Raw genomic sequence first — 20,790 nt, 5'->3', positions numbered from 1 at the left:
TGTCAAGAAAATTAAATTTACCTCCAGAAGTTCCAAATGGTTAATGGACTATTACTGTACACGACCCATAATAAAACAAAACGTTTTCGTGACTTTATGATCAATATATTGAAATAACTTTATAATAAAATATTTACGACAAAAAATAACAGAAACAAAAAAAATACACAGAATTATTCAAATATAAGTACACCCTACAGAATTATTGAATTAAAACACTTATAGGTGTAAGTAGCAAAACTCATACATGGATAAAAGGCTTTAAAGAAGCCTGATTAAGGCACAATTCGATCAATGAACTATAAATGTATGAATCTTCTTAAAAATAGAAACCAGCGGCAGATCTCTCCGAGCACAACTACTAATTTTAAATCGTTCAATTTTTAGCTGTAAATTAAATTGACAGTGTCAGAAGAAAAAAAAACAGGTACAAACCGAAGAAAAAATTAGTATTGTCAAACTTAAACACAATTGAAAAAGTCTTTAGGGGCACCTTGAATTCTTTAATCTTATAAGCATTATTGCACTCACTATATTGTACAGGTCTCTACAACCCTCGTAATGAGCAAATTGTGACGTTGGTACAACCAACGAATGCTATTTCTTATTCTTCTTCAGCACCAACTGCCTTGCTTCTTCTGGTAACTTCTCTGGTTCCGTAAGGATTTCGGTTTTGGTGCACAGGTACCGTAACGAATTTAAAACCACTGCAATAAGAAAGTTAACATGTTTGCGTTATTTTAAATGTAATTTAATTACCTGGTCTGAGATCTACTAATGTACAATGCTGCTCCACCCACAGACACGTGGACGAGTATAAGTCTTCCAAACTAGACGTGGACACGAAGTTGTTGAAAGAGTTCAGTAGCGGCCGACAGATCAGGCTAAACTGAACAAGAATTAAGGAAAATACAAAAAAAGTAAAAAAGAGTGTCTTTTAAAAATTCCATTTTAATTTAATTTTAAATAAAACATAAATGCCTCTCTAGTGTAGCCAAAAAACGCTTTTTAGAATGAGCTATTGCACGATTAAATCAGAGTTTTCAAGATCGCTGATATTCGTTCTTGGCTTTTGACATTTCTCGAGTAACTTCACATATACGAAAAATCAAACTAATTTAGTTTGACGTCAACAAAACAACCTTAATTTGCGTGGAAATCAAGCGGATTTGACGTTTCGTTGGGTTGGTGACGATGAGCGCTGCTATCAGGGTTTTTATAGCTCAATACTTTGATCTTATGGAGTTTCCAGTGATGGACGCACCATGAACCATGAACTGTCATTTCTATAGGTTTATGGCAGTATTAAAGGATGATTGAAATTGAAGAGTTTTATAGGCTTTTAGCAATTTTAAAATTATTGTAAACGCATCTGAGATGGTATAATGAGAAATTTACACGGTACTTTAAAACCCTGTAAATCTCTCCTAGAAAGATTTAAAACACTTTTTGGAAAAATTAGGGTGTTTGTAGATGCCTCTGACATTTTTTGGTAGGTTTTGAAGATTTAGATCCCTCTGGCAATTCAAAAAAAAAATCTTGAAATACACAATCCCTCGGACATTTCTAAAATGATTTTAGAGACCTCTGGCAGTTTTTGGTAGGTTTTTAGTAGTATTTGGAGGCCTCTGCCAATTTTTAAAAAATCTTGAAAAATTTAGATTGCTTGTAGAGCCCTCCGAGAAATTTTAAAATATTCCTGGAAGATTTAGAATGTCTGTCGAGGCTTCTGACAAGTTTTGGTAGGTTTTTAGTAGTATTTTGAAGCATCCGGCAATTAAAAAAAAATCATGAGAGATTTAGAATGCTTGTAGAAGCTCCTGACAAATTGTAAAAAATTCTTAAAAGGTTTAAGACACTTATAGAGAGACCTCTGGCATATTCTAAAACGATTTGCAAGATTTAAGATGCTTGTACAGGCCTCCGGCAACTTTTGGTAGGTTTTTAGAGGCCTCTGAGAATTTTTAAAAAATCTTAAAAGATTGAGAAGGCTTTTAGAGACTAAACTAATTATTTAGAAAGTTTTCAGTAATATTTCCAAAATGATTATAGAGGTCTCTGGCAAAAATTCTAGGTCTAAACACTTATAGAGGCGTCTGACAATTTTTAGAAAGTTTTCAGTAGTATTTGGATGCCTCTGACATTCCCAAAATGATTCTAGAGGCGTCTGGCAATTTTAGGACAATCCTAAAAGATTTAGAAAGCTTGTAGAGGCCTCTGACCTATTTAAAAAAACTCTTTAAAGGTCTAAACACTTATAGAGGCCTCTAGCAATTTTTAGAAAGTTTTCAGTAGTATTTGGATGCCTCTGACATTTCCAAAATGATTCTAGAAGCCTCTGGCAATTTTCAGACAATCCTGAAAAAGTTAGAAAGTTTGTAGAGGCCTCTGACCAATTTAAAAAAATTCTTTAAAGGTCTAAACACTTATAGAGGCCTCTGGCAATTTTTAGAAAGTTTTTAGTTGTATTTGAATGCCTCTGACATTCCCAAAATGATTCTAGAGGCCTTTGGCAATTTTAGAACAATCTTAAAAGATCTAGAAAGCTTGTAGAGGCCTCTGACCAATTTTAAAAAATTCTTTAAAGGTCTAAACATTTATAGAGGCCACTAGCAATTTTTAGAAATTTTTTAGTTGTATTTGAATGCCTCTGACATTCCCAAAATGATTCTAGAGGCCTTTGGAAATTTTAGAACAATCTTAAAAGATCTAGAAAGCTTGTAGAGGCCTCTGACCAATTTTAAAAAATTCTTTAAAGGTCTAAACACTTGTAGAGGCCTCTAGCAATTTTTAAAAAGTTTTCAGTAGTATTTGGATGCCTCTGACATTTCCAAAATGATTCTGGAGGCCTCTGGCAATTTTAAGACAATCTTGAAAAATTTAGAAAGCTTGTAGAGGCCTATGACCAATTTTAAAAAATTCTTTAAAGGTCTAAACACTTATAGAGACCTCTGGCAATTTTTAGAAAGTTTTAAATTGTATTTGGATGCCTCTGACATTTCCAAAATGATTCTAGAGGCCTCTGGCAATTTTAGGACAATCCTAAAAGATTTAGAAAGCTTGTAGAGGCCTCTGACCAATTTTAAAAAAATCTTTAAAGGTCTAAACATTTATAGAGGCCACTAGCAATTTTTAGAAATTTTTTAGTTGTATTTGGATGCCTCTGACATTTCCAAAATGATTCTAGAGGCCTCTGGCAATTTTAGGACAATCCTAAAAGATTTAGAAAGCTTGTAGAGGCCTATAACCAATTTTAAAAAATTCTTTAAAGGTCTAAACACTTATAGAGGCCTCTGGCAATTTTTAGAAAGTTTTCAATTGTATTTGGATGCCTCTGTCATTTCCAAAATGATTATAGAGGCCTATAGCAATTTTAAGATAATCCTGAAAGATTTGGAAAACTTGTAGAGGCCTCTGACCAATTTCAAAAAAATTCTTTATAAGTCTAAACACTTATAGAAGCTTCTGGCCATTTTTAGAAAGTTTTCAGTAGTATTTGGATGAATCTCACATTCCCAAAATGATTCTAGAGGCCTCTGGCAATTTTAGAACAATCTTAAAAGATCTAGAAAGCTTGTAGAGGCCTCTGACCAATTTTAAAAAATTCTCTAAAGGTCTAAACACTTATAGAGGCCTCTAGCAATTTTTAAAAAGTTTTCAGTAGTATTTGGATGCCTCTGACATTTCCAAAATGATTCTTGAGGCCTCTGGCAATTTTAAGACAATCTTGAAAAATTTAGAAAGCTTGTAGAGGCCTATGACCAATTTTAAAAAATTCTTTAAAGGTCTAAATACTTATAGAGGCCTCTGGCAATTTTTAGAAAGTTTTAAATTGTATTTGGATGCCTCTGACATTTCCAAAATGATTCTAGAGGCCTCTGGCAATTTTAGGACAATCCTAAAAGATTTAGAAAGCTTGTAGAGGCCTATGACCAATTTTAAAAAATTCTTTAAAGGTCTAAACACTTATAGAGGCCTCTGGCAATTTTTAGAAAGTTTTCAATTGTATTTGGATGCCTCTGTCATTTCCAAAATGATTATAGAGGCCTATAGCAATTTTAAGATAATCCTGAAAGATTTGGAAAACTTGTAGAGGCCTCTGACCAATTTCAAAAAAATTCTTTATAAGTCTAAACACTTATAGAAGCTTCTGGCCATTTTTAGAAAGTTTTCAGTAGTATTTGGATGAATCTCACATTCCCAAAATGATTCTAGAGGCCTCTGGCAATTTTAGGACAATCCTAAAAGATTTAGAAAGCTTGTAGAGGCCTCTGACCAATTTTAAAAAATTCTCTAAAGGTCTAAACACTTATAGAGGCCTCTAGCAATTTTTAAAAAGTTTTCAGTAGTATTTGGATGCCTCTGACATTTCCAAAATGATTCTTGAGGCCTCTGGCAATTTTAAGACAATCTTGAAAAATTTAGAAAACTTGTAGTGGCCTATGACCAATTTTAAAAAATTCTTTAAAGGTCTAAACACTTATAGAGGCCTCTAGCAATTTTTAGAAAGTTTTCAATTGTATTTGGATGCCTCTGACATTTCCAAAATGATTCTAGAGGCCTCTGGCAATTTTAAAAAAATCTTGGAAGGTTTATGATGCTTATAAAATCCTCTGGGAATTTTTAGGATGTTTTCAGTACTATTTGGATGTCTCTAGCATTTCCAAAATGATTCTAGGCATCTCGCAATTTTTCGTAAGTTTTTAGTAGTATTTAGAAGCATTTGGCAATTTTTAAAAAATCTTAAAAGATCAAAAAATCTGTGACAAATTTTAAAACAATCTTGTTTTTGGTTTAGGATACTTATAGAGGCCTCTAGCAATTTTAAACAGTTCTTGGACGATTTAGGAAGATTGTAGAGGCCTCTGGCAATTTTTGATAGGTTTTTAGTAATGTTTAAAAGCCTTTATCATTTCTGAAATGATTTTAGGATGTTTGTCCAGTCGTTCCTAGCAGTATTTAGAGTCTACTGGAATTTCCACAATGACTCTAAGAAGGTTCTGTCAATTTAAAATAATCAAGATTTAAAACTTCTTAGAAGGTTTTTGGCAAATTTTTAAACTGTTTTGGGGAGTTTATGAAGTGACCTCTGGCTTAGGAATTTTTTTTTGAGGAAGTTTACAATTTTTCTGCACTTCTTTTTTTAACCATGACATGTCATCCTCATTTTGTTTAAAAATATCGTTTCAAAAAGTCTGTATACTTTTGTTCACTGTCTAGATAAAAGGAAGGGTCAAAATTTCACTTTACGGACAAATCGGAATTAAGCATAAAGGATACAATCCAAAACTTCCAATTGTCCATAGTGCGATTGATGACGTATTCGTCGAACATTTCCTGCATTCGACTGTCACGCCTTCGCGACACCGGCGCCCCCGTTGCCGGCAACATGGACTGACAATTGCTGCAAAATAATAAAAGCTGACAGAATCGATCAAGACTGGACGTTGCACGCAAGTACCTTATCGAGGTGTTGAGCGATTCGATTTGTTGACGAAGCGAATCCATCTCTTCTCGTAGCTGGTTGCGTTCAGTACTTAGTTGACGGATGTATTCCGCCCCTTTTTGGAGTAAAGCAGCCTTTGCCAACTGGAAATTTTGTTATAAGATGTAGAAGCATCACCTTTTTGTAGTGAAGCTGGTGCTTACAAAAAAAATGTCAATTAATTTGTAAACTAATTAATAAGGCTTTCCCATAAGACAGAAATTTCGCACGTACTTCTTTCTTAAGTCCTCCTGTCGCAATTTGCGTCATAATCATAGTAATTTGTATTCCGAAGAAGAAGTTAGTGTTTTTTAAGACGTAAATTAAAGTAAACATGTGTATATTAACATTTGCTCATTGGTTTCTAGCTTCTTCTTGAGACACTTGCTATTAAACATACTGATAACTCACCTTTGCGTTAGGATTCTGGTTCAATTGAGGTATTAACGAGTGCAGCATATCGAATCCATACTTAATATTACATCTACGTTTTTGTTCGGCGTGAATGTGGCCCACTCGTCGATCCCGGCTCGAACCGTCGCGACCCGGAGAACCGATGGAACCCTGGGAAGACGTGGGCGAATGCAAATTTTGTGACGGTGAGTCCAGAGGACTATTAGGGCCGCTGTACGTGTTCAGGTACGACGACTGTAACCAGAATATTAAGTTTACAGCCGCTTACAGGATCCGAAACGTACAGTATCTCCATTTGTTAAGGCCACCGTGGTCACGGTGATCTGTGAAGACAAAGAGTTGCTTCCTTCTTCTTTAATTCTTCGAGTTTGAGATAGATCAGGGTTTGATCCTGCTGTTTGGTTTTGGTTGTACGCTGCTTGAACTGCTTCGCTTAGCGGTGAATCTAAAAGATATATTTACTACATAACCAAGCCAGTTTGGTTATTTATGTGACCAGGGACAAATAATCTTGGCCCAGACCGATATTTTACAAAGAAATTAGTGTCTAATCAATAATCACATCAAGTTTTTTCTCATTTTATTATTATTAATCACGTTAATAACACTAGAGAAAATTATAACAAAGGAGATTTCTTAAAAATCTTAGAAAGCCTAGAAAATCTTTTTCAAAAACTTCTGTCCGCTGCTAATGTCATTGTTTGAATTGAGTTTTGTAGAGTTTTGAATAGTTTTTATGCACTTTAGGGATTAAAAGTGCACTTTTAATCCCTCACTTGAGTGATAAAAGAGACACTTTTAATCCCGCATCTCTTATATGGTCGAAATCCAATGTCTTGGACTTCTTCGGCTTATAATGGTCGTTCTGTCTCTTTAGAAATGCCTGGAGTTTACTGTATTTGCTGATGTCGACGTTTGCTTCAGATATTATCGTGGTTTTGATCATGGAATATTGGCTCCATAGAAAAGATGCCTTGAGCTTCTTAGACTTCTGCAGGAAGTAAGCCAGGAGCACCTTTTCATCCGTAAAATTCTCTGCATTCTGTTCAACGCACCATTTTTGGTAAACAAGAAACTGTTTTTTGTAAGCCTCGCGAGATTTTTCTGGAAGAAGGCTAGCGATGGCCTCTTCAATGTTCATTTTCAAAAAATACGATTTTTCTGGGCTCACCGTTTGATAACAACTGATTGACATTTGTTTTGTGCCATAGCCACACTTCCAGGGCACAATAAATTTTAAGTGAATCCACCATGCCAACAACAATCAATAACAACTATCAGTAATACGAGAGTACCGTTGTAACCACTGTTAGTTTTGTAATTTTTTTTATTTTTAGTTTCTCGCATTCTAAAGTGCATAAAATAGTATATAAACTTCGTGACTAAAGTGTCTTTTAATCCCTTAGCGAATTAATTAATCCCCTAGGTTTATAATATACTATTACCGTCTTGAACAAAGTTTTGATGAGTTGAGGAAGAGCGTAGGTTAATTTACTAATAATAAAATATTAAAAAAGAGATTTCTTTTTGTTTATTAACCGTGTACAGGGTGTCCAGATTTAGTGGGTTTCGGCAGGAAAACCCCATTTCCCAGCTAGATAGGAAAAAACTGGTATACATGTCTGGAGCTCGATTTTTGAGAAAAGATGGCAAAAACTGTATTTTGATATCCTGTCAGTTTGCGGCGGTAGAGGCCGTTTTTTGAATTTTGCCCTTTTTGAAAACTCTTCATAATCTTAGTTTTTTGCTACTGCCTTCCGTTTTCCCCATAATTGACCTAACTTTCTTAATTTAAACTTTAAAAAAATGTCTGTTTTTAAACATTTACTACGATATAAGTATGTCTGTAGTTATTCCTAAAGGTATACCTTACTTTTCAATGCCAGAATCTGTAAATAATTGCTGAATTAGGTGAAACATAAAACATTGTATGCGCCACAGGCGTTAGGGGGAGGATAATGTCCATCAGGCTGAAAGGTTTCAGGACAGGAGGTTTTCAGGACATTCAGGGCGTTCTCTCTAACGCCCTTGGTACATAAATAGCTATAACTTTGTTGTCCTACATATAGACCATCAAATGACTCGAAAGGAGATATCTACGCTTTTATGGTTTTATTCATTTCTCCCAATTACATCGGTATGTAGATACACTTAAACTTATCAATGCTTAATTCTGGCTGAGGACATATTTGCAACCAAACCCTGACAATATAGAAACTACAATTCAAAACCTTACTAACCCAAGCAGCTCACTAAGCTCACTATTAGGTCTGTTCATAGAGGCAATTTCAAACTGGTTTCCAACTGAAAATCGGAAATTGTTGGCTTTTATTGGTTGAATGCTCACGTGATATTGACATTTCAAGGGTAATGGCCAATAGCTGGACATATTTCTCTGATTATTAGTTGGAGATTTGTTCTGCGAACAGACCTATTAATAAACGCATCAAATCCACAAATCCCCATTTTGCACAATAACCACTCATATAACTCACTCTTGGAGATAAGTTTTAACCAAAATACCAGCTGATTAATGACGTCATAATAAGAACGTCGGAGGCATAACTAAAGTTGAAATTTTACCTTTCGAGAATGACGTCACCTTGTTACATCTTTGTTCCTTGCATATCAAGCTCAAGCTCTCTCTTTCTAAGAAAATGTCGATCAGAAAAACCAAAATAACAACATTTATGAAGAACACAATGAGAGATCAAAGTAATGTATGCTAAAACAGAATTATTATGCAGGAATTGAAATTTTGCAAAAAGAATTATTGGACCAAGTTGGAGAACATTTAAAAACTTTCAGTGGCATTTCTGCCTTGCAAATATGATGCAAACTATTGGTTTTGAATGGAAATAGACCAGTAACTATAAATAACCTCAGAAAACTATCTCAGACAGGAAAATCACTATCAGTCAATAATCTTTTAGTAAAAGTCAAAAATGTTGGTAATTACCAAGCTATGATTTATGTTAATATGTAGTTTTTTTAGCTTTAAAACTAGATACAAGAGATACTTCTTGATCAATGATATTCAAGTTTAGATATTTAGTCTAGATACACAGTCATTTTGACAATCAGTCAATATGACATTTAATCTACGTTTTTTGCTGGTGATTGTGAAGTGAAGTCACAGAACTAAGAGTACCTGTTTAAATTTAGCTTGAGAATAATACATTAATAATTATTATTGTATTTGAGATTTAATTTTCTTGTAATTTTTGCCTTGGCAATATAAATGCTATTCTTTATGACGTGATACTTTAAAACAAAATAAAACAGATAATAAAAGTACTGTCAATTACAATTAGGGATATAATACTTACTGGTGGTTAACAGCTGAGTTAGCAGCACATTCGTTTGAGGTGTTATTAAAGCCGGATCACTGACTGCCGATATTAACGGCGGTCTTTTAGGCCTGTCTCTCGTATTTGACCTCGATCTGCCTCGTCCCCTAAGCGTGTTATGATTGATTTTCTGCTCTTCCTTCTCTTTACTCTTTAAACAGCAAATAAAAATTTGTAATTAAGTTGTTCGTATTAATTAAAAGTTCAAATTAAATAGTGCAAACAATATTAGACCGTTTTAAAGTTAAGGAAATTGCTTTAGATCCACTAGAGTCTACTAAGCAAATGTCAAGAATAACTACCTTCTCAAATATCTACAATTTTATCACAATATTATCTTTGTTTTGCTAATAGGTAAAAGTAGATTAAACAAAAGCTTATACAGAGAAAATAAACCAAACTTACTACACAAGACAAGCTACCAGGATGATAAGAAATAGGGGATGCGTGCATAGATTGTTGCATCAGTTGATTGTGTACCTGCTGCTGCTGTTGCTGATGCACGTTTGGGGGCGAAAACTTGATCGTTGGACGTCCGGGAGGGGAAAATTTGTAGCCTTGACTAGACGCGTGGGTTCTGAACGCTTCCTGATAGGTACTGGGTGCTACGTCTCCGCCTTGAGACTCTTGTAATGAGCAATTTTTTGGCACTGAAATTAAAATTAATGAAATTTCCCTGCGTTTATACAGGCGTGGAGATTTCAAAGTACAAGGTGGCCTGATTTGCTTATTTTTATATGAATGAAATCGATAAATAATTATATTTTTATAAATCGATCTATGTGTTAATTTCATTTATTTTCATATCAAACGAAACTGATATTTCTTGAAATTTTGTTTTCTTTACAAAACCCATCTTTCACTATAACAATAGATAACCTTTCCTATTGGAATGACAAAATTCAAAACTAGTGTCAATTTTTATTGACAAAAAAAAACCCTTCTCGGAGTTCCAAATTGAACATTAAATCTGTTCGCAGAGGGAACTACACCATTTACACATGTAGTTTAGAAAATATCACTTGGATTTTAAAAATATAAGTTGGATTTCAGAATCTATAACTTGTATTTCATTATCATAAATTTGGTTTTAGAAAACGTAAGTTGTATTTCAGATTCGTTACTTGTATTTCCGAAAAGGTCACTTGTATTTTAGGACGCGTTATTTCAATTTCAGATTTTTTTGTGTTTCTATGTGGTTATTAGTTCATTGTTTTTTTTTAATATCACTTTAAGCAAAAAAACCCGCCCATCGGGAGTATTAATTTATATAAAATATACAGTGTGTCCCATAACTATATGACAATTCCCTCAGGGGCATGCATGGGAGGTCAAAATAATACGATTTGTTCATATAATTTTTTTTTAAAGTCACTCTTAAGGGAAATATCGAGCCCCAAAGAACTGCCTTCCAATTAACGTTTTTGGCCGTAACTTTTGAAACTTTGTATATTGTAATGATTATTGGGTTTAATGTTTTATCGAAAGAGACCTGCTATTTGACATGAAAACCAGGTATCTCGTCTTTGAAAGGCAGGAACTAACTGGACCTAAGACACAATTTGCTTAAACTTTGACAGCTGTCATTATTTTCAGCTGCAAACACCATTAATGGATACTCTTGACATTTTTATCGAAAAATTGTACTCTTCCTTTATTTCGATAAAATATATGGGTTTTCGAGATAAATCGATTTTTTATTGAACTGCTTAAACCACAATGTTATTAAAAATATTCGTTAAACTATTTACTTTTTTTACTTATTTACTTTTTTGCTCAACTAATTTTCCAAATTACAAATGACCATGTCTAAAATCCAACTGCTCTTTTCTATTATATAAGTGACTAATCTGAAATACAAATTGCAATTTCGAAAATCAAAGTTATCATTCTAAAATTGAAATACCTTTTCTGAAATATAAGTGATAATTTTTAAATTCAACTGACGCTTTCTAAACTACATGTGTAAATGGTGTAGAAATCAGAAAAAATAGATACGTCCATTGGCCACAAGTCAGAAAACATCATAGTCACGAGACCATTCAACCAATGACTTGACATTTACTGTTTCTGAGTTGGAAAGCAGTCAGGAATTGCCTCTGCAAACAGACCTATTATCAGGTTTAATTTGTTGTTTTCTGTGTTGTGTCATTGTGTTCTTTTTCAGTATCTCTGAAGACGGTGGTAGATTTTCCACCGAAACGCCAGCGATTTTAGATATCAAGACCGAGCCTAAGTCAGTGGTCTTGTGTTTGAACGACTAGGTTAATGTTGTTTTCAACTTAGTTGAAAATAGTGCAAAATTCCATTTTCCAAACAAACTTTTTTTGTGTGGTGAGACAGAAGACCCAATTAGCAAAGAAAAAATTACTTTTACATTATTAATGCCCGATTAACACACACTCTCAAGTTGATATTTGAATGTGACAGATTATGTGCAAAATATCCCAGCCTAAACCATACTTGTCTAAGTTTCTTTCAAACGAAAATTACTGAATGTAGGGGAAACGGACTTTATTAAATAACTTACGATTCTGTTTTTTTTATAAAAGTTTTTTGTATTCTCAATAATGGACGTAATTTGTATGGGGATTTGCATCAACTGAGATTTGGTAATGGTCTGTCCAGCTTTTGTATATCTTTATAGGCTATAGAGAAGAACTTCTACGTTTTAAATAATATTTTATTTTTATTTACGAGAAATAATATTTCCTTTTGAAATTACCTATAATAATATGTATGGCTTTAAATGAATTTTAATTAATTTTTTTTTGGTAAAAATGTTATAACAATGAAGTAACATTTGCGTATCTGAAGGTTTCTCGGGACAGAAAATAATTACATAATAATTTAATTTTATCAAATTCAATTGATAATTTTAATTTTATTCAAAACCTTGATCAAAAAGCAAGAAGGAACAACTAAGAGTATTTAAACAACACAAATCATTGTAATTGCAGTGTGAGTGACAGCAATATGTTAGTAAAGCCTATGAAGGTGACAGATAATGTAAGTTATTAAAAAAAATGGGGAGACTATTGCAAATCAGTCAGCTTGACAAAGATGTATAATTTGACTGCAGTTAGATCAACTGTCAAATTACCTCGTGACGTCACTTTCGCTCTACAGAGCGTTAAAAAAAAACTTGGGATAAAGAGTTCTCATTTTACGAGCAAAATTATAAGGACCTCCCTTAATTAAAGATCTTAAATGCTTCTGTATTTCCTGGATTCAAGTAAAGTTAATTTAAAAGTGGAACTTTCAGAATTTTAATAGTTCAATACAGTGGAGCTTTATCTGCAATATTTCTGAATTCCCTGAATTCAGCTGAAGTTATTTAAGAATTACTATACCAGAGAGTAATATCAATGTAAACAAAAAACATACCTTACAGTAATTCTTAAGATAATTATTTTCAGGGAGGTTTTACAAAATATTGCTGTTTTCTTTGTTTGTGGGACAGTCGTGCAGTAAATAAACATTTCGTAAAAAAAAATTGGCCGGAGAGGAGTGCATTTCAACCTGGATCTCAAAATGTTAAGTATGAGCCTCTAGTAGATCCAAAAAATGTTCCTTTGCCTCCTCTTCATATAAAACTCGGACTGATAAAAAACTTTGTGAAGGCTATGAATAAAGATGGTAAAGGATTTAAGTACCTGAGACAAGTGTTTCCTCAGTTAAGTGACGCCAAATTAAAAGAAGGTATTTTTATTGGACCACAAATTAGAAAATTGATGGGAGATGTTCATTTCACGGAAAATCTCACCTTAGAAGAATTGAGAGCGTGGAACTCATTTGTAAGAGTGGTGAAAGGATTTTTAGGTAACAATAAGGATCAAAATTATGAACAAATAGTTGAGGAACTTTTGGAATCTTACAAATTGCTTGGTTGTCGAATGTCTTTAAAAATTCACTTTCTTCATTCCCATCTATCACTTTTTCCGGAGAATTTGGGCGCTGTTAGCGACGAGCAAGGTGAAAGGTTCCATCAGGACAATGGAAACAAGGTACCAAGGCCGATGGGATGAAGGGTGACTATTGCTGGTTTTTGAAGAGAGAAGACGTCACCCCACACAAAAGAAAAAAATAGAACTATTTGGTGTGTTTCAAATAACTTTTTTGAATATTTGTATTGTTATTAGATTTCAACTTATTATTAAGTAGATACAGTCGCTATAGAGATTTAAATTACTTGTAAAATATATTTTGTGATAAATAACATATGCATTATAATACCGTTCTACGCTTGTGGTTTGTTTAACAAGAAAACCTTACGTGCTACAAGTTTTTTTTTGCTGTTTTCAATTCATATTGGTCTATTTTACCATTCTATGCTATTCAGCTTTTTGTTACAAAAAAAAATATTTTTTTTGTCGACCAGTGTAATTAATGTCAGAAAACAAATGACGTAATCACCAAAGTACACTGGCTTGCTCTATAGTAAGGTTTCTCTCTCAATATAATCAACCAACTCACATCTGGTATAACAAATTTAACTTACCATGATTCCGATCGTTGAGAACATGCTGTTGAGGGTTGTAATGTTGAAAACTAGTGTTAGCGGCCTCCATAGGTTTGGAAAAAGACGGTGTTAGCTGCTGGTTGTGATACTTGCCACGCGACTTAGGATTTAATTTTGAAATAATCGGGTAATTGCTATTCTGAATAATATGAATCTCTGACGGAGGTAGCATTAATTGACATAATGGGTACGACGAGCTCAATGGGCTGTCCTGGAGTGTGATTGCTTTGGTGTCCATCGGACCATAACTTGCGTTGGAATTTGGCACTTGTGAAACCTTTTTTCAAAAAAATTTAGATTAAGTTGATCAGTTGGTTTTAAGTGTGGATTACCTGTACTTGAACCGATAAGTCGGTGGGGTTTACGTGGTTTGAGTACTGCCACGGACCACCGTGTGAATGTTCTTCATGTACAGTGGGTAGCTTATTGTTATTTGCGTACAATTCTGATTTAAAACATTTTAATAAGAAGGGATAACTTGACTAAATTGTTAATTACCTTGGATCGGATCAAAAGTATCCATATAGTCATCTAAGTTCGGCTGCAATGGCCCAAGGCTCGGCTGAATAAAGTCTGCTAAACCTGACCTAGCTAAAAAATATGATACATTCCACTTAAAGCTAACAACTAATGCTGAAGCTGTTATTTACCAAGTTCCCTAGTGTCAGGAAAAGCAAACGGTTGGTTGGTAATAGTGGAAAACAATGTGTCACTCATTAAGCCCATGTAGTCCTCATCTATCATCATCATGTTCATTGTGTCCATACTGTTTGAATCCCCCAAAATGGCGTCCACGTCGTTCATCTTAAATTTGATATCTCTAGTTAATTTACTTGAATAGTAATTAGAAAAGTAATCACCATATCCATGTCCTCTTTTGGCGCGTGCCCATACAGGTGGTTCCGGTAAAACATGCGCCATTTCTTATATTCAGCTGTCACAGCCGCTAATTTTCGTTTCCAGTATTTTCCTTCAAGTACTATCGCCTGAAATATTAAGTTTATTTAAAGAAATTGAAGAGTCCAGTAAAAAACACAAAATTAACATTTTAGAGCGACGTTGCTAACCAAATAGTCAAACTGGGAGGAAATCTGTACTACCGGAAATAATTGCTTAATTACTTTTGTAATAAAATAACCAAAATAGGCCTAAGGAGAGGCAAAGCTGTAAGTAAAACCTCAAATAGCGGTAGAACATATTGCGTCACAAATAGTTTTGTACAGAATGTGCAAGTTAGGAATTTCAAAGTGGGTTTAATCGATTTTCTTAAATGGAACACCCGGTATCAGTTGTGCATCTTTTCTCAAGATTTCTCTATCTTTGCTTGTTTTTTCATTTAGAAAAAAACTATAAAAGTTAATTCAAATATTATGGCCGCATTCGTTTTCAAGCTCCATGAAGCGAGTAGAACGTTTTTGACGTAGTCATTGTGACGTCAAAAAAGCTCTGCTCACTCCATGGAGCGTGAAAACAAATGCGGCCTATATTTGAAGTGATCACATAAACAGCATCGCTTAGAGGGCCAAAGTAGTTACATTTTTCTAATTTTACATAATTATAAAAAAAGATTTACTTTGAAATTTAGTTGTTTTAAGAGTGAAAAGAACGGTTTTATTGCTTTGAGAGTGACAATCACTAGAGAGCAAAAATATAGCTGTTTTCTACAAACAATGCTAAATAGTTTCCTCCCCTAAGCATTCCAAATGTGCTTTTTCTGGTTGTTAAAACGTTCAGACCAAACGATCGTGACTAACTCATATAAAATTTTGTTTCGAAAAATCAAGAATACCTCCAATATGAGACTTTGTTACAGTAAAAATTTTAAATTTGCTTACTGCGCACATCAAATTGTACATTGTACCAAAAAGTAGGTTTTTGCTTAATATATAGGGTAAATCACACCCAAATAAGATGACGGCATCAATGTGTCAAACAGTATATGTTTCAAATATGACATTTACTTGTTTACTCTACACTGTTCACATTATTGTTACGTCATTTTATTTCTGTTTGATTTTTTGTATAAGTAAAAAAATTGTTTTTGATAGAACTGCTTCGAAATATGGCAAAATCAAAGTACTATTCTGGCCAAAACTACATATAAATATCATTAAAACTGTTCAAGTAAGTATTTCATCATTAATCGCACAACTTCGTCACTCTCCTATTAGTTCCTTCAATTATTATACAACGTTGATTTGCAAAACAAAATTTTGTTTTCGCTCAAGATAACAATTAAACAGATATATTTAGTCGCTAGTTTGGATTAACTTTACCACCCATTAGTATTGTAATATTTGGTTTAAGAATGAAATGAGCACTAATCTCTAAATTTCATAACATGTTAATTATTTTTTTCAGTGTTTCAACAAGAAGTCTGCATCTTATGCATTTTAAAGGTTGTTTGGTTTGTATTTGTTTGTTTGCACAAGAATCGAATGATTAGCATTTACTACAGTCTTAAAGCGGAGCCTATTTCATCTAGATTAAATGAGTAAACCAAAACAGTTCCTTTAAAATAGAAATCAATAGTGTACCTAACAAAATGGAAAAATCAGAGATTTTAGAATAATTAATGTCTAATTTTTTCACTCAAACATCGCGTTCCAGATATTCGTAGAATATTCTATGCTTCTGTGAATAGTGAAGGTGGTTTACAGAGGTTTGTTAGGGAAGATACTTTACTATTTTGCAGTTTAGGCGAGTGCAACATGATTCGAGTTTCTAATATATACATTATACTGAAAATTATTATTATTATATACATTATATTATAAAATAATATCTAATAGAGATGTCCAGCTATTTACATGTATTAATTCTCGTTGTTTTTACAAGTAGCAAAAAATATATTGAACTAGTGTAATAAATTGTTATGATCGATAAGTACTGTGGTTGTTTTAACTGTCTTTAACTATTAGTTTTAAATTTACTTTGAGACACCAACCATGTAACATAAAAATTCGGACAAACTGGTAGATGGAATAACTGAAATCATTGCCCTAATCAAAGGAAAACTGCATATTAATCTTAACAAACCTAAAAAATTCCTATTGTACACAACATATTATTTGGGTAAAGATTAACGCTTATCTGTGTGTTTAGCTAATTCGGCCAATATCATTGTTGCAAATGATTAGGCGCGATTTGGTGGAAGTCAAAATTGTGGGGAATCCACATGTCGAATGTCGAGTTAACACTGGTACATTTGGTACTTGTAAATATATGATAAACAGCGATACGGAACCGTTACAAAAAATTGACTTTATTTAGTTAATGTGGTTTTTCTCCGTAATATTAATCAATCAACTGTGATAAGCTTGGGGATGTCAAACCCTTAAAAAACGATTACGGTTCCCCACTTTCCGAAAAACTGCACAAGAAATCTTAAATTGACTACCATAAGAAGTACAAACTTTACCTCTGGTTTGTTGTGGGTGTCTACGTCAAGCGGCGAAGCAAACTGGCAAATAAGTGTGTTTTCTTTTTTGATAACTGTAAAAACAAGCCTTTAAAGTTGTAATCAACCTTATCCTAACTACTGTTTCCACACCATATTCGTTCTTAAAACGTTTTATTCAGACTTTCAAGTATTTTATTTAATTTTAATCTTGTAATTGCTGTTGTTTTGTACATACTATAAAAAATTTACATTGCTGTTTTTCGTTATGTATTAACAAACAGATTACGTAATAGCATAATATCACAAAAATACGAACAAATTCTTATTATGTAATGTTTGTATTATACACGATAATTGAATGAACACGCGTGGAGTGGAAACAGAGTGTAGTGGTAACTAGTAGATATTATTGGTTCTGTATACTCACACTGAAGATGCCAGCACCTCCAGATGACGTTATTTAGACGTATCTTGTCTTTCCATCTCAATCGAATACCCCGAAACCTGTTCCATTTGGGTGATGTTAGTTTTTGTCTGAAATGAAAATGTTTTGATTATAGATATCTAATAATTAGATAATAAAATCAATTATAGTGTCAAGGAAGACTAAATTGATGAACTTGAAAAACAACGTCAATACTACAATCAATAGTCTACTATTACTTAACTTTTTTAATAATAAATATTTCATTAAAAGGGAAGTCATTACTGTGACTGTGTCTTTACGTTCTACAGATTTTACAGGGTTGCGTCATTTTTCAGTCAACTGAAACACTCTTAATTAAAAATAGTTCCTCTACTTAATTATTCCTAATAAATTCCTTGAATGACTATTAAAGACAGTTTAAAGAGGATCCCCTTCAAATCATTTTAAGATAAAAATTACATTGTTACTTTCCATATTTAGAGAGTTTGTAAGGGTTATCTGTCCTTCACATTGACCTCCTAAGTACCCCACACTACTTGTTTACAACTTCTACTACCTACTAGTCTAGAACCAACCAATACTCCTGTATATCTCCACCATAAGGTGAAACAATGAAGAATTGTTTCTAGACAATTTCGTAACCAGTCAAACGTCAAACAATCAATTGTTATTTGATAAATTAATCAAAAAAAAGTCAAAAATTTGTCTCATAAATTATGGCAAAAATTGGTATTAACGGATTCGGACGCATAGGCAGACTTGTACTTCGCGTGTCCTTATCTAAAGGAGTGGAAGTTGTTGGAGTAAACGACCCTTTCCTAGACCCAGATTATATGGTATATCTGTTCAAATACGACTCGACCCATGGAAAATTCAACGGCTGCGTGTCCACCGATGGCAAGTGTTTAATTGTAAACGGCAAGAAAATCTGCGTGTTCAACGAGAAAGACCCAAAAAAAATTCCTTGGGGACAAGTTGGAGCCCTGTACGTGGTGGAAAGTACCGGAGCGTTTACAACGGTAGAAAAGGCTTCCCAACACTTGGAAGGAGGAGCAAAAAAAGTGATTATATCCGCCCCTTCAGCTGACGCGCCAACATACGTGTGTGCAGTGAATCTTGACAAATACGACAACTCCCAAAATGTATTATCCAACGCTTCCTGCACCACTAATTGTTTAGCACCATTGGCTAAAGTGATACACGACAACTTTGAAATTGTCGAAGGTTTAATGACTACAGTCCACGCAACAACCGCAACGCAAAAAACTGTAGACGGACCGTCCGGAAAAAACTGGAGAGATGGCAGAGGAGCAGGACAAAATATCATTCCAGCCGCCACGGGGGCAGCCAAAGCTGTAACCAAAGTAATTCCGGATTTGAAAGGCAAATTAACTGGAATGGCTTTTAGAGTTCCAGTTCCAAACGTTTCAGTTGTGGATCTAACGTGCAGACTAGGCAAACCTGCCACAATGGACCAGATTAAACAAAAGGTTAAAGAAGCATCTGAAGGAGCCTTTAAAGGAATCATTGGTTATTCTGAAGAAAACCTTGTATCCACTGACTTAAATGGAGATTGTAGGAGTTGCATTTTTGATGCTTTGGCTGGAATCTCTCTGAATGACACATTTGTTAAGTTGATAGCTTGGTATGACAATGAATATGGATATTCCAATAGAGTTGTGGATTTGATAAATTATATTCACTCAAAGTCTTAAAAAGTCATACCTAAATTACAATATTATTTAAAATTAACAATTTGTAAAAATCACATTTTAAAATAAAATGCTTTGATAATGTTTTTTAAACAAATACTTGTGTAAAACTCCTAACATATTATAATAAGATTTTTTTTTTTAAAATACTACATAATAACATCTGTTATTGAAAAAATACCTAAATCCTAACATTATTATAGTAGTGTTTCAAAATTGCCTTGTAGTAGCAACATTTAACAAATCCAAAGTCTGAATGGTTACAAAATGACAATGACAAATTCCTGCTCATTTTAGAAACTTTTCCATGTCTTTTCAACTGGTGTATCCCATGAGGATATTAGGGTTCTGGTAATGCTGCTCCAATGTTGCCAAAACAGTTAGAAAACTTTGATTTTAAATTTTAATACCACTAAATAGTATACAATATCTTTTAGACATATTGAAGTTCAGATTAGGGGACAGCTGGATTAGAAGCAATTACATTAACCTTATCAAAACAGAATTGTAAAACCAGTACTTTTTTTCCACAAAAATATATCAAATAAAAGCATAATTTGCTAATAACAGAAGCTTTAAATAGTTGTTTACATAAGAATTTTTTCAGTTTAATTTCACAAGATAGTGATGGTATCAGAAAATACTTGACTAGGTTGGTAGTTGTAATTACATCAAAATTCTTTTTGTCTTAAATTGTATTTCAGAAACACACAAAATCTAAATATCAATTCTCTTAGCTACAATTCCAAAGTTCAACAAAACAATAGTCATTATAGGACTTCCTATAAAAGTTAATAAGGAAATACTAAACCTACCTGTAGGCCAATGACATGCACTGAAACAACTTGGTTAGACTATGTTCTATGCCCAGTTGATCACTTTTTTTGTTAAAGCTATCCAGAGTCTTCTTAAGGGGAACAACAGCTTTGGCATCAATAACTTCTGGTATGGGGACAGCTAGATTGTCCTCATCATCTTGCTCCTCAGCTTCGAATTGGGAAACCATAAACTGACCAGAATGTATGGATTCTTTGCCAGGTTTCCCTATTCTATTAGTTTGTTGTATCAAATTCATTAAATTAGACATGTTTATTGACAATATTACTGCGACATAGTAACTAAATTAGTACGCGCACGTTTTAAAGACGGCACAAAACTGACGAGATTTATTAGCACTATCACTACAAGAAGATCAAGGACTGATAAAAGGGTCACCACGGGATTACACATAAAATTACTTTTTGATAAAACAAATTATTAAAGGATAACATAACATCAGGGTGATAGATAACTTATTTTCCACCACTCTCTTTTCTACTTTTCTTCTTTACATTAATTAGAATGTCACTGTTATGTCACACAAGCAGCTGATCAATGACGAAACAACTTTCGACCAATCAAGTAATTTGTTACAATTGCAAAACATAGTAATAAGGAAAGTATTATTTAAAACTGAACTAAAATCCATAAGACACTC

At 33.5% G+C, this 20,790-nt stretch overlaps 2 protein-coding genes across 6 annotated transcripts; one reads left to right on the top strand and one right to left on the bottom strand.

Moving 5' to 3' along the window:
* Positions 1-83: 83 nt before the first annotated feature.
* On the bottom strand, positions 84-20,597 carry Mondo (MLX interacting protein mondo). Of its 5 annotated transcripts, none has more exons than XM_081985000.1 (16): positions 20,129-20,592; positions 17,602-17,708; positions 17,193-17,266; positions 14,632-14,757; positions 14,422-14,575; positions 14,270-14,362; positions 14,104-14,216; positions 13,751-14,048; positions 9,655-9,899; positions 9,229-9,400; positions 6,184-6,344; positions 5,897-6,133; positions 5,462-5,589; positions 5,281-5,404; positions 760-889; positions 84-707 (listed from the first exon to the last, which is right to left on the bottom strand). In XM_081985000.1, the coding sequence occupies exons 1-16, from the start codon at positions 20,398-20,400 to the stop codon at positions 598-600; spliced, it is 2,544 nt and encodes an 847-aa protein (XP_081841126.1). In that variant the 5' UTR covers positions 20,401-20,592; the 3' UTR covers positions 84-597. The 5 variants fall into 5 exon arrangements, 4 of the variants coding, with proteins under 4 accessions (XP_081841126.1, XP_081841125.1, XP_081841124.1 ...); XR_014179041.1 differs by having other exon boundaries at positions 688-707; positions 5,281-5,421; positions 20,129-20,597; XM_081984999.1 differs by having other exon boundaries at positions 5,281-5,589; positions 14,110-14,216; positions 20,129-20,596.
* Positions 18,242-19,410, top strand: LOC145732641 (glyceraldehyde-3-phosphate dehydrogenase 1-like). Its single transcript, XM_081985051.1, has one exon. The coding sequence runs from the start codon at positions 18,318-18,320 to the stop codon at positions 19,314-19,316; it is 999 nt and encodes a 332-aa protein (XP_081841177.1). The 5' UTR covers positions 18,242-18,317; the 3' UTR covers positions 19,317-19,410.
* Positions 20,598-20,790: the final 193 nt, after the last annotated feature.

The sequence above is a fragment of the Ips typographus genome, linkage group LG8, assembly GCF_016097725.1.
Source record: "Ips typographus isolate SLU linkage group LG8, UJ_Ityp_2.0, whole genome shotgun sequence".
Lineage (NCBI taxonomy): Eukaryota > Metazoa > Arthropoda > Insecta > Coleoptera > Curculionidae > Ips > Ips typographus.
The sequence above is the reverse complement of the archived record's forward strand: the minus strand, read 5'-3'. Positions and strand labels throughout refer to the sequence as shown.

What these genes read in the sequence shown, in the direction of transcription:
- LOC145732641 (XM_081985051.1), top strand. Translation starts at nt 18,318, where the DNA reads ATGGCAAAAATTGGTATTAACGGATTCGGACGCATAGGCAGACTTGTA.
- Mondo (XM_081984998.1), bottom strand. Translation starts at nt 20,400, where the DNA reads ATGTCTAATTTAATGAATTTGATACAACAAACTAATAGAATAGGGAAA. An exon ending in GAGGTGCTGGCATCTTCAGT is followed by an intron (nt 17,267 to 17,601) that starts GTGAGTATACAG and finishes TTGTTTTTACAG; the next exon opens with TTATCAAAAAAGAAAACACA. An exon ending in CTGGTAGCTTGTCTTGTGTA is followed by an intron (nt 9,401 to 9,654) that starts GTAAGTTTGGTT and finishes TGCTGTTTAAAG; the next exon opens with AGTAAAGAGAAGGAAGAGCA.